Raw genomic sequence first — 14500 nt, 5'->3', positions numbered from 1 at the left:
AAATGAAAGCGAAATCGTCGATATTCGATAGCGGCCCGGTAAATTAACGAATTTTCAAGAACTTCCTAACGAAGAAGAACCCGGGAGAGCTTGTTCGGTGCTCGTAGTCGTTCGATCGATATTTACCACCGCCTACTATTTACTTCCACCTAGTAGTATTACCATTTGTTGCACGAGCTAAACCTAGTATAAATACGCATATATACGCGAGCGCTTACGAAAGGTCCGACGTAACGAACGGTCTGGTGTACCGTTCGAATGAAAAATCGTGTCCCCTGCGAGGAGCACGCGCACGCGTGACTTTCCTCGATCGAATGATCCATCGAGGAACCATCTTTCGAAATTCTCAACTTTCTACGCTATACGAGTCACGCGCAAGATAGGTAATTATAAGTATAAAAATATATTTCATCTCGGTTATCCATTTCATATTTTTACGGGAATTTGCTTTCTCCGAGTAATTGAAACAAACTGTCGGCTCGAAACGACTTTTCCAACGAAAAACAGCTGGCGTTAAAACGAACAAGTTTCTCGTATGCTCGAAGGACTGTTCTCTTAAATAATACTATCCCTGGCCGGTACACCCACGGGAGACGAACAGCTATTCTTGCGAACGCATGATAGACGCGCCGCGGAAGAGAAGATCGATACACCAAATTGAAACGTGAAGTTTCGTTAAAGATTCTACCTACCGAGGCATGCACCTGTTATCGGTACTCGTTATTTTTCTTAAATAATTACAATCGGCACGGATCAAAAGAGAGAAAGAGACCGACTTTCGATCGGCTATCGAAAAGAGCTCCTATAATTTTCCATCGTACGCAACCGAGTACCCTATTTAAGCAGCCGAGAGAATGCGAGTTAATTAACATAATAATCTTATACAAGGCGTCTTATCAATGACGCCTAAGTAGAGAAACGTTTAACCGTTCGTTGTTTCTTCCGTATCCAATGAGGTCTCTATCGAACGTGTCGAAGTACGATCGATCGTATGAAAATCAGTCGAATCAGTCGAATAGTTGAATCGTAGGTGGGAAAGGTGACGAGGATAAAACGATTCGTCAAATATTCAAAGAACGGTACGTAACAAAGAGAGGAGAAGCACACGGTCGATAGGTCACGGCACGAGAGTGAAGTAAATACGAGTACGTGCAAACGTAACGCGTTTCCTGTTGTAGTAATCTAGACCGTCCTATTACGGCTTATACACGAGTACGTGTAACGTAAAATCAAAGGGACGTGTTTCCCGATAGGGACAGAACTACTCTTCAAACTCATGAAATTGGTTCCGACAACGAGCAATCGAATTCTCGCCAATTTCAAGTTGATGACGGTGGTACTTGAAATATCGAATGAAATTTGATATTAAAATGGATAAAGGAAAAGAGGTACGGAAAAAGAAAGTAAAAAAAGAAAAAATGGTCGAGTAGGAAGACCTACCCTTCAACTCCATGTCCGTAACCTGGTCAGAGCGATAGGTTGCCGTCTCTCTGCGGTCGCCAATGATAAAGTGAATATTGGTGTATTCGTCGTCGTCTTCATTGTTGTCAGTGCCGTTCCTCGTTTCGAGGTCCATGGCCGAAGGACGAATCGAAGAAACGTCGTCGCCGTCGCCCTTTCCGTCCTCCTCACTCTCCTCCCCGTCGTCGTCGTCCTCCTCCTCGTCCTCCTCGTCGTCGTCGTCGTCGTCGTCGTCGTCGTCGTCGTCGTCGTTGCCCTCGTCGTCGGTCCAGCACCGGCTCGCTCCACCTCCCTTTTCCTCCTCTTCCCCCTCCTCCTCCAGGTCTTTACTCTCGTTAACTTTTCCGGAATGTGAGACCTCCGGCAACGATGACAACAGTCGGAGGGCGGTAGATAGAAACGGGCGTGGAGTGCTAGAGGTAATAGCGTCAATGGCGATGGTGATGTTTGTAGTGGTGGTGGTGGTGGTGGTGGTGGTGGTGGTGGTGGTGGTGGTGGTGGTGGTGGTGGTGGTGATGCTAACACCCTCGACGAGCTCATCGTCGCATCGCCGGCCCGGCGGCAGCACCCGGGCCACCACCGATCGCTCTCGTCGAGCTCTCTACTACGGTAACTTCGTACGATGGCACCGATAGGGACCAATATGGCAAGGAGAACGACCAGAACGTTGACGAGAACCGATGCCGATCGGTTTTTTCTTCCGTTGAAAGTACAAGGATGTTGGTGACACTGGACGATGACGGCGACGACGACGACGACGACGACGACGACGACGACGACGACGACGACGGCGGCGACGACGACGACGACGACGACGACGACGGCGACGGCGACGACGACGATGATGGCCAACAACGTGGCATCGGTGACGACGACGGTCTCGCTTCTACTACCAACTCGCACCCGTCTCCTTCATGTTCCATTCTCTGCAACACGTACAATAAACCACGGGTTAACCTCGGCCTGCGTTTCGCGCCGATCTGACAACAGGTGTCTATTCCGTACGGCGCGAATTAAATCGAGGACCGATATCAACGGCAAATTTCTTCTTTCTCGTTAATATCCTTTAGCCATGTTCGCGCAACGTCAATGTAACCGCGACAAATTTACTATTTCTTACGATTTCGCAGATGGAAATTAAAAGAGTCGGCGTGATCAAAGACGTATCGTTAAAACTATCTAACTAACCGTTCTCGTTTCAAAAACTTTGTCCGACCATATTTTCCGCGAGAGAAAGATGCAATAAATTTGTTTGAACGTATAGGTACAAACGTAAGTACATTCCGTCGATCGAAAGACAAAGTGTATCCTCGATATTCGAAATTCACGCGTAATTAGCTCGACTAAAACTTTACCGCAACTAGCGTGCAGCCGCAAGCCGCAACGCTCTCGACTAGGTGGTACGACGCAACCGCTCTAACGTTTTCATTTCCTACGATATATGGATGGTGTATATTATATAGCGTATAATATCAACCCAAGGCTATACGATATTCGTCATACTTTCGTTCAAAGTTTGTTTAATGTTTTATTACCGAGAACGGCATCGCCGATATTAGAAGCGTCGCATATTCGCGTGGTACCATGCTCGATAACTTCCGGAGTCAACAAAGGTCTCTCGGGAGAGATCGAGGCGAGAAATCGAGAGATAATCCGAGGAAGAAAATAATCTCCTGTTTACGACACTATCGGCGCTTCGATCGACGCTTCGTTCTATAACTTCGACAAAGTCTCTTATTCGAGTCTTTTGGCTCGAGGCATGCGACGACAATCGATCCGTTCGCTGCGTTTCTTATTCGGATTCTCCTCGGGAGAGACGAGTCCGAATTCGGCGTCTCGAATTTTGTCTTTCATGACGCACACACGTACGCACGCGCACGCGAGTATATTCAACGAGGCTATTTCAATTTTATCGAAGGCTTGGCTTCCTCCCTCCTCCCGCTACGATAGATAGGATGTTAACCAAGATCGTACATCTTGGCGAGATACTCTCGGTATCAATCGAGAAGACGTTGTATTTAATTAGCCTTCGACCTTACCTCGCTTCGCGTATCGTCTGATAATGAACAATCAAGTAACTCGATTAACGCGATTCGCTGAACCAAAAGAGAGCCAGCCAGCCTCTTCACCCTTTGATATTTTTAACTTTGTTCTCACAAAAGGAACTCTTTCTTCTATCGTTACGATCCTCTTTTCGAAATATTTCTCGAATATCTCCTTGCCTGCCCACCTCTTACCCCCTCCCCCAATCCCTCACTCATCGTCTAATAATAATGTACGTACGTACATACGTATACGTATCGGTCGCACCTTAAAGATTTTATCTCGAAGGATCGAATCTTCGAAAGAATCACACAACTAGACGAGAAAAAACAGAGAGACGAAGCAATAACGTAGCCGAACGCTCGACGTGGTATATCCTTTGGCGCTTTGGCAGTCATTCATTTCATTCGATAAGCAAGCGTCTCAAGGTTCGTTTATTTAAATACGACAAACCATTGAACAACTCGATATATACAAGTACGTATATTCTTGGAGTGAATCGCCGTCAAAGAAACCGATAGAATTTGTTAAGCAAGAGAAAAGGCTTGGGTTGGTAGCATCGATCGAAATATTTTGTATCGGCGACAAATGTTCTTTTATAATGAACTCATTGAGGGTGAGCTCTACCTTATTGAGATCGCCCCCATATACACGTATATATGTAGGAACGTACCTTTCTCCAACTCGTATAATCTATATTATGAAGTCGATAAGTCAAGACAAGTTGGATAACAAATTTCAAACGCTGTTATTTATCTCTTCTTCGATCGAACCACCGTAATAAAAGTTCATTTGAATCGCCGTCATTATTAAAGAAAAAGCACCATTGCGGTAAAATTATACAGCGCGAACTGTAAAGCTGAATCGAAGCGTGAACATCGGATGGATGCTAAAGTTAGCCGACCGTCGATCACCGATCGTATGTAACCAAGTACGTAAGGACCGCGTAATCGAAAAAATCCGTGCGAACCGAAAAACTCTTTATCGCGTATGACTGATCGTACGCTTTTACTTCCTGCTACGGCTCCTCCTCGGTGCCATCTACGTTTCCTCGATGCGACGACTTCCATCGGGATGAGTCAGGGAAAAAGGAAACGTGCTAACGAGCCCCGGTCAGCATTAATTGTGACATCCTCTCGACGGTGCCGTAGCACTTCCGTCGCACGATCGCCTTGAAGCGAAGGAAGCTGCCAAGACCTCAACGCCCACGCGCGCCGACAAGCTCGAAAGGGCTTTTTCCTTCGAGCCCTTTTTTACTCTTATTCTCTCTCTCTCTCTCTCTCTCTCTATCTCTCTCGAATACTCTCTAGTCTCTCGGTTCATAGGTCGCAGAGCGTTTAACGCTCGCAAAGACGAACGTAATTTCTCATCACTCTTTCTCTCTTTCATTAAGTTTATCTTAATCGACCGTATTTCTCCATGTGCAATTAACCATTCGGTGAGTAAAATCGTCGATAAAAATTAAATCTAAATCCAAAAACATGACTGGGAATATTCCTAGCCGATCGCGACGAGGTAGGATTCAATCTTCTCGTCACGTCGAAATCGTTGCAGGCAAAGAGAAAGCGTTCCGACAGAAACGCGTTAACGGGAACCCAACACCCTCCTGTCGATTGGTCGGAGACGCGTGCTAGCTGCGCGCACGTCTGCCTTCACGACGCCAAATACCCAGGTATCGCATAGGTTTTTGCATATCGAGGACGCGTCGTCGGCGCGTCCGCAACTTCCGTGGGAATTGCGTTACGTCGATAGCTCGTTTGAAACGTATTACAATACGCGTCAGGATAGATGCGAATACCAGGGGGCCTCTATTAAATTCCGATCGCGTAATCGAGCGTGCACGACGTCTATCCGTGCCGACCGTTTTGTCTTTCGGCTGTTAACCTGACGACGAGCTCGTTGTCTCTCGAGCAGTTACGTTAGTAAGAAAACCGACTCCGATTCCCTTCTCCTAGGTTCGAAGAACCTAAGACCATCGGGGAGCGAGATAATTAAAGGAGAATCGCGTGGGAAATCTCCTGTCAAAGGGAGCGGAAGTTGGAATTGCTACGCGTTAAAAAGGAGAGTTTTGCTACTTCCCTTTCCTTTCTTCCGTTTACCTTCGACCGGAATAATAACGCGCCCGTGCGCGCCCGCGATAACGATATACCGGAATATATACTGTTTCGCTTAACGATCATCCTTCCTGCTCTATTAATTCTCGATGGATTCGAGGATAACGAGGTGCCTCTTGGCTTTGATTCTCGCTAAGAAAGCCTTACGATGCCTTACAACGAGGAAAGGTCCCCTACCTTAACACCTTTATTATATTATATTTATGCATTAATCGCTTCTACTCCTTTATCGTTTGACGACGCCAACGCGTTACGAAGAAACACAATCTCGCGGCCTTTCGGATCGAACGTTTTTCCAACTTATTGATCTATCGAAGCTACAAGAGCAGCATACTTTGAAAGGTGGATAGTCGAAAGCGCTTCCGTGAAAAAAATAAAAGACGTTCTTAAGACGGCTATAGCGTATTTGATAAATGTCTATATTACGCTTATATTTAGATTAGAATTAAAGGCAAGACTGAGGAAAAGAGAAAGAGAGAGAGAGAGAGAGAGTGATGTTGGCGATCTAAAATTGCCTTTACTTTTCTTCTAATTTTATTTCTATCTTTTCCTTTTGCAAACGATTTATAAAGCCATCCGTACGAGTAACAATTACAAACGAGTTCGTGCTTCGATTCTTTCGAAGAAAGTTTTTATTTGGCTCCAAGTTTGAACGAGTTATAAAAATCGAACGCGACTCGTAACGTTGCGAAAATAAATTGCTTCATGTTCGGACGGTCAAAAGCCTTCTCTTTTTCTTCCTCTTTTTTTTCCCTTCTTTTTCGATCGTAGTAATTTTACGACGAATCGAACGACATCCAGTTCCATTCGTGCCAAAGACGACGACGACGACGGTGGCGGCGGCGGCGGCGAATAAATCTTGGATATTATCGCTCGTGCGTCACACTTCTTCCTACAATCTGAAAATATAACGTACGATGCGGCACGAGATAACGCACATATATTGCATACTGAATATATAGATCTACGATACGCTATCCCGCGATGAAATTTTCCTTTTCGCCTTTTACATAGATATAAATATATTGTTTCCTCGTCTTTTCAATTTGGCACGAAGGCGCACAAAGACGACTTCAAAGGACGAAATAATTTCATTAAAATCAAGCCTCAAGCTTGCCAACAATCTCAATGGCCCATATTTTATCCTCCGTCATTTTGCGTTTCCTCTTCGATCCAATAAAATATCGCTTACAATGGAATTACAAATTTTTCTTTGTCCTTTGCAATACTCCGTGTACTCGCATATTTACATTACTCGCATTACATACCACCGAATAAACGCTTGAGTACGTGAAACGAGATGCGGCGATAATTCTACGATAGTTTATAACGATTGCCATGATCTTGAAATATCTATCTATTCAGAAACATTACGAGGCAACGTCCTTGTCCGCTTATCATTCTTTACTACATATAGGTATAGTATATCTCGGGTTGATGACATCATCTCAAGAAAGAAAAGGAGAGAGGGGGAGAGGGGGAAGGACGGAAGAGGATTATAAAGCAAGCCATATGTGAAAAACTCCAACGTCCGACTTGTCGCTGGCCATATCTGCCGAGCTAGTAGTAGGAAAAAAATATTGTCCTTTTATTGACAAAAGGCCAAAAAAGCTTTCGTACAATTGAATCAAATCGAAGGGCAATAACTTCAATCGAGCATAGATTCGATAGACGAAGAAGAAAACGAATCCGATGAAATATGAAAGCAGTCTTTCTTCCTTGTCCGCTTTACGTTTGCTTTCTTTACGAGAACGTTTCTCTATTTTAATCGGCTTTTTTAAGGCTCATGTACTACGATTTGACTCTAAGGTCGCCTAATTGTTCGCGTAATTGCTTCCTCCTTGTAAACGACGAACAAGCTGGAAAGAATTATGCAAATGCGTATATCAAAATGCAATTTTGACATCGACTAAGGTATTAAGTATTTATTATAGAGATTATCCTTTCGAAAGAAAGAGAAAGAAGAAGAGTTTAAAGTGCCTTCGAAGAAGTTGCGTATAATTCTCGTGAAATTTCCAGCGATCTGCTGATTAAAATTGACTTTGCGATTAGTTTTCCCTCGATAAATGAATTCCCCGATAATTGTAAATACACCAAACTCCCATTAAGGGCTTTTTCCCATTTTATCATTGTTACGTGTAGTAAGCGGCGAGCTTTAAACCGAGCGAGAAAAGGTTCCACGAAATGGAAACTGCGTCGAAAAGTGAAAGCGAGTCGAGGAACGGGATTGAGCTTTTCTCGACAAATTAAAACACGATCGTTCATGATGCGCATTTATCTATTAATCCCGCAATCGCTATGTCGCGCCAACTCGATCGGATGTAATAATACGGTAAAACGCAATCATGACGGTGCTAGACCTCCATCAAAGTGGATCAATACAAAACGAACGATTAACATTCATAGGGGATATCTTTAGAAATCAAATTCTGATACGCAGCGACGTCCTTTGACCACGCGCGGTAACGTAATTGACGTACGGATAAACGCAAGGAAAATTTTAATACCGTACGATGGAATGATAAACTATCGTTTGAATTTACTCGTGAGAACGAGCTTTTGGCGGATGATTTTAACGATGCATCGCTTTCAACATTCTGTCCGTGAAATCATGCGTTTCCACTCGATCGCTCGCTCTCGCTAAAAGATTAATATTCAAAGCATCGAATGTGACGTTCGAGGGACTTCCACGTTTTAATTGTATTTCATTGTTGGCTGCATTCAATTCTATTTCCAACGAGATTTTCTTTTATTTTTTTTTTCCTTCTTTCTCTTTTTCTTTTCCCACCCATTTGATTTCATCGCGTCCGTCCAATGTTTTTCACCTTGACTACGAATTATCCATATCCTCTGTTGTCGGATTAGAAAGATAATTAAAGTAATAATTAAAGCATCGATCTCGATCGGGATCGATCTTTGAAAATGCGCGTTATCTTCGATGGTAAAATGGATTACGCGCGACATAAAGGAGTCGTCTAACGTGGTGGCCCTTATCTCAAAACACGCATGGCGGTGTCGATTTTGTTTATCGATGTCCTCAATCATACGACGATGCAACTTTGTCAAATCGTAACGTTAAATGTGCGAACACGTACATTATATTATTATTATATAGATGATTAGAAGAATCAAAAGTTGTTGGATATTCTTTACCTTCGTTTCTACCTTCTAAATTGATCACGACTCCGGGACACGTTCCGACCGAAAAGTTCCTTTTCATTCGATAAAATCCATCTCGACTAATCCCACCCAACACGCGATGCTACCCGACACTCGATCAATTTTCTCTTACTCTTTGCTCGAGTTCTTTAAAAACGGATTACATCGCAACCCATCGATATCGTTTCGATAAAATAATTTCTAAGAAACTACGCCGTAAATACTACTCGCTCGAGCACGAAATTCGATCTTTATAAATGACAGAGAATGGCAGGATGAAGGAAGGCAACAAACGTTTCTCTCTCTCTCCCCCCCCTCTCTCTCTCTCTCTCTCTCTCATCGAGCGGCTTTTCTACAAAATATTACACCTTCCAAATAGATTAGGATTTGAGCAACTATAATTAATTGGAGGTCTCGTACGGTGTGACCTAAACGAAATCCCTAGTCCGATGGCGTTTTTCTTTCGAAGACAAATTCTCGATTAGTTTTGAAGAAAAATTTAGTCGACGCGACTGGCCGGTCAGCTTCCTTCGATATTAATGAACGTTTCCTACCGTCGTTATACGCGAGTTTCGTCATTGAAATGTTACTTAGAGTATTGACTTTGCTTAACGATCGAGATGATTTCACTTTTGTTTAAGACAAATCGCTATAACGAGACGTCGTATATTTCTACGGTCCGGAATCGTTGAGGTAAATCGACGAACGAACCTTTTACCTTTAGAATTTCCCACTAAAGCATCTAAGGTATTTCCTACATGAACGGATACTTTGACGACGTATCTTAAAGCGATCCCGAAAGCATCGATACGTCCGATCTCTCTTTTTTTATTTTTATCCTTTTATCGCGCATACGTGCGCAATTTCGTTCTCTTCGATCGCGTAATAAAGATGATTCTCCGACGGCTATTATACGATGCTTTTCGAATGCATCTGAACAAAGCGGAAATATCCCGTTAAATTTTATGAAAATTTTTCAAATTTTTCCTTCGCACAGAATCAACCTCGTTCCATTTATCCGTGCACTCGCGCAAAGCGATTTAGTAAAATTCCCACAAAGAGATAGTCGATTAAGCTATGATCGAGATCGTGGATGAGCGGGATGGAGATCCCGTCTCTCTCTCGTCGGACGTTCATTTTAAAATAAATAAGTAACGATATAAAAAAGACATTTTTTTAAAGGCAAAAAAAAAAAAAAGAAAAAAGACAAAGACAAAATTGTAAAAAAGAAGAAACGATCGTTCGACAGGATATCGAAACACGCCGACACATTTTGCCATGACACAGGTGACGGCGGTGCACAGTCTCTACGACGATACGCAAAACTCCGTTGGAATAACAAGATTATACTAGTACGCTTCCGAGAGTCAATTTCTCCTCCTTATTTGCACTGGGAATTCTTCCCTTCGCAATGACATCCTTTGCTTTACATCTTGCGAGCTTCTACATATGCACTTTCTCGCTCACTCGCTATGTAACTACGCATCTTGGTCTCTCGCGCATCTCATTTTAATTACATTATTTCCTTTCCTCCTTCCCCCTGCCTTTTCCCTTCCCCTCTCTTTCTCTCTCTCTCTCTCTTTCTCTCTCTCGCGCGCGCGCGCTCTCTTCTCTTCGCATTGAAAATCCTTGGAATTTATTTTCCTTCCGCCAACGTTCCCGGGAAAAGTCGTAAATAAAAGAAATAAACTTCTCCGTTCTTCAATTATTTTATATGAATTTTTCTCGAACTCGTAATAATACGTCTATATACAAACAAACGAAGAAGAAAAAGAAAAAATATGTAGCTACGCAATAATGAGCCTCGAGAGCGAGGTCAGAGTTGCGTATCGATTGCTCGTTATCGCTCATATTTTTAGACGGATACACCCACGACGAAATCTTTTACGAGCGTGCTGCTAAAAGAGAAAGGTAGAGAGCAGGAAAGAATTTAAGATCGTAAAAGTGGAAGAGCCAACAGCCTCGGGTCACGCTGTCGCTGATTAAACGTACAAGTTAGATGGGAGGTAGAGCAATAAACCGAGGAGAAAGGAGGAGCCAAAGCGGTAGTTTTCCATCTATAAAATTGTTAGAGCACTTTGGAAAATGAAGTCCCTCGAAGCTTTATCTTTTCCTTCGTCTCTCATTCCTTTTCGGAGTTTCGAGCGAAAGCTTCCAAAACATAACGCTCGAAACGTTTGTTGTCAAAATGCGAAGAGAACGGAAAGAAGAAAAAACTAGTATAATACTAGTATAATACTAGTGTTCTCTCTCTCTCGCTCTCTCGTATACAAAAGACGAAAGAAAGCGTAAGAAAAACGATGAGTGCCAAAGGATTCTGAGCTCGCCGGAAGAAAACAAACACTCGTTAACGAGACGCATCAAGGCAGATTGAAGAGATTTCCTGCCGCGGGTCAACTATCTTTTTCTCGTCCGTACTATAGGCGTAACCTGACGGCGACGCCAACGACGACGACGACGCCGACCAAGACCAGAGATTAATTCATCGAATTAAACGTCGCACAATTGCGTTACAAGTCCGAGTCGTAGGGAGTTTTTGCGAGTGTCATGGTTCATCTTTGTGAGGGATGATGCGCATTGATCAATCTTCTCTTTTTTTTTCTCGCACCGTCTCTCTCTTCGTGACCAAAGCCGAGTTGCATAGAAAGTTGATTAAACTCGAGCCGATTTTTACGATTCCTTTCGATTTCGATTTTCATTCGTATACCTGGATATCTTTCTCGTGGGAGACGGCGGGTGGGGGAGGGGGGGGGGTGAAAAAAAGCATAATTGAATCGTATCGATGGTTGTCGTGCTTAATGCACTCGCAAACGTCGACGCTCGTTAATCGTAAAATTAGCAAAACGATCATCTCGACTAGGTAATTAGCAAAGTTTCACCGAACCAAGATATGATCTTGCAGCGTTTAGAAAATTACTTATCCGTTGGATTAAGCCGAGCGAAGCGTCGCAAGAAATTAATGGAAGACGAGGATGATATCGTGTTTAATTAGCGTACGCTAACCTATTGTTCCACCGATCCGTGTCTAATTTGTTCTCGGTGTATTCACTTGACTAGAGATCGAAATAACTAAACGGTGTCAAGATCCTCTCCTGTCTCAGGGCCGAACGTGCGATCATCTTTATATTATTAATACAACTATTTCGTGCTAATTCATTAAGACGTCTCTACACTACTAATCTACGTGATGTCGACTCGACTTACCAATTAGTCAACTATTGGACATGGTATGAAATACGTACGTGTGATTCAACGAAACGCAGATTTTCCCTTTTGCTCTCCACGCCAATTAACTTTATTTTACAACGGAGACAGAATCTTCAGAAGTGTTGCGTCTACGCGGAGTAGAGTACTAAAAGTTTGACTTTTAGGCAAGCGAGAGGGTGGATAATTGTAGGCATAGGAGAGCTCTTTTCATCGTTGTAAATAAACTCTCTCACTCACTCTCTCTTTCTCTCTCCTCCTCCTCCTCCTCCACCTTTTCTACTTCATCGAAGGCCATTAGATCGGACATAAAGCCGATAGAAAACGATGCCATAGCCGGGCGCGTACCCTACCGACAAAATGCATTATCGAGCGGTGCGAGTAGCTCCAAGGCGGATTGTTCCCTCGCTTGTGGTAACAGTATTTACGGAACACTTAAATGGTATCCTGTCTCGGGGACCACTCCTCCTCCTTCTCCTCATCTTCATCCTCCTCTCTACTGGTATGTACGCACGGCAGGCCGCTCTGAAAGCGATACTATGCACATACAATCGTAAAGTATGCACTATTATTACGTCCGCGATAGCGCGCGTATAGACATTGCTTTTTACGCGAGCGTGAAAACGATTTGGTCGAAGAAAGGAAAAAAATGTCTGCTCGCCCAGGAAGAAGTTTCGACATTGAGAGAGAGAGAGAGAGAGAGAGAAAAAGGATAATTTAAAACGCGCTACATCCTAGCGACATTCTCTTTACAAGAGCGTTTATCGCGCGCGCCTACGAACAAAACTTTCGAACTTTCTGAGATACCTTTGAACTCTAAAGTAAACGTATCTAGTTCTCGATAAAATACTACGCGAATCTTGTTAGAATTGAATTCATCGTGTAATATCGTTCGCCGTGTCCGCTGATATCGATTTATTAAATAATCCAACGTACACGTGTATTCTTGCGAGCGAAGTAAACGTATCGGTCTTATCGATCGATAAATCTCTAATTCACAATTAGCACGAACGTAGCAAGGTAACGTGTAGTGGACGTTATCGCCTCACGGTTGCGTGAAATATCGCGACCGTTAGCTCACGCCGATAGTTTCGATTAGATCGACGAAATCTAGTCTTTTCGAAACTCTAAAGGTGCTCGCGCGTTGCGGTGCTACGTTAACGTGTTTAACTTTGACTAGGACCAACGTACGTAATATACTTATGCTTTGGACACTTTCACGCGATCACTTCGTAAATACGTATATTTGTAGCATAGATATCGTACAGACGCGCGCGCGCAGACACACACACGAGGTCGTTTGTCCCGGCCACTTTCCTTTTTCTATATAATTCACGCGATACCTGTTCTTGAAAGAGAGAAAACGCATACAACAGGCCGTAAAAATACGTCGAGTCGCCTCGACCGCTAACGTACGGGCTCGAAACAGAGCGATTTCTGAAAAGTGTAATGAAAAAAAAATGGCGTTCTAAGTTGACAAGAAAAGAAACGGGATTCGTTTTCAAAAGTTGCGAACGATCTTAACACACCTTGATTACCTTTCCCATTGACAAACTTCCAATCCACTGATACGCCCTGGGAATTTTATTATTTTTGAGGAATGTGCGTACGTAGTATAGATTGCGGAAAAACAATGACCATAATACCTTTTGTTCGCGACGCTTTCTCGGAACGTAATCGCGCGATAATACGTACGCGCATTCGCGTAAATAAGCGTGGCGTCTTTCCTTACGATCAACACGATATAAGATACGTACATATGTACTTACGTTTCTTCGAGCGGGAGGGGGGTGGAAGAGACTTGAAAAGACAAAAACGTATCAACGACGACGTTAATTACACGAACATAATAATCATAATGATCTTTCTTTTCCCTATATTTATTTTCTCATTTCGCGATGAAACCAGCGATGAAGAATCGACGCCCAAAATCCGAAATTCTTCGATGAATGACCAACGACAAATACAAAAACAGTTTCATATACCGCGCGCCGATGAAAATGCTCATCGGTTGCGTACGTGACTCTGGGCTTTTCCCCCTCCCCCTCTCCCACCCTGTAAGAAAATAACAAAGGACAGTTCTTTTTATCTAATCGATCGCTTTCGACGAACCCCTCGATATATACTTACGCTCTTACGCTCAGATAATTTTACAATCGTATGGACAGTGCGCTGGCGGCGAATCAAGAGTAACGTTCGAGTGCCAATAATGTCAATGATGTCAAACGTAGATTGATTTTTTTAATTTAATCTATTAAAATATGTAACAAAGAAAAGCTTAAACTATGACGCACGATGCGTACCATTCGATATTACTATCTAAACTGGCCGGATTTGCGTTTTGTTCCTCGTAGCGTTTCTCGTTGTTGTCACGACATTGCGTCGTGAGGAAAAAAGAAAACACGTGACCTCCTTTTTCATACAATGCCGAATAACAAAGCTATCGCCGATCGAAATGACTAATCCTCTTCCGAGAAAGACCCTCTCCTTTACTTCTCTTCAAGGTTACGTCGCACATT

The 14500-nt window shown here is 43.2% G+C and overlaps 1 protein-coding gene across 5 annotated transcripts in view; it reads right to left on the bottom strand.

Annotated features, from left to right (window-relative positions):
- LOC124432043 overlaps window positions 1-14500 on the bottom strand; it is a 58337-nt gene that overhangs the window by 15994 nt on the left and 27843 nt on the right. For 4 of the 5 annotated variants that reach the window (XM_046980545.1, XM_046980548.1, XM_046980547.1 and 1 more), the window contains one exon: window positions 1441-2387. The exons of the other annotated variant lie outside the window; for it this stretch is intronic. In XM_046980545.1, coding sequence (XP_046836501.1) covers window positions 1441-1576 — 136 coding nt within the window. In that variant the 5' untranslated portion in view covers window positions 1577-2387. The remainder of the gene's footprint in view (window positions 1-1440; window positions 2388-14500) is intronic. 5 annotated transcript variants of the gene reach the window in all.

Source organism: Vespa crabro, chromosome 23 (genome assembly GCF_910589235.1).
Source record: "Vespa crabro chromosome 23, iyVesCrab1.2, whole genome shotgun sequence".
NCBI classification, from domain to species: domain Eukaryota; kingdom Metazoa; phylum Arthropoda; class Insecta; order Hymenoptera; family Vespidae; genus Vespa; species Vespa crabro.
This window is presented reverse-complemented; position numbering and strand designations above follow the sequence as displayed.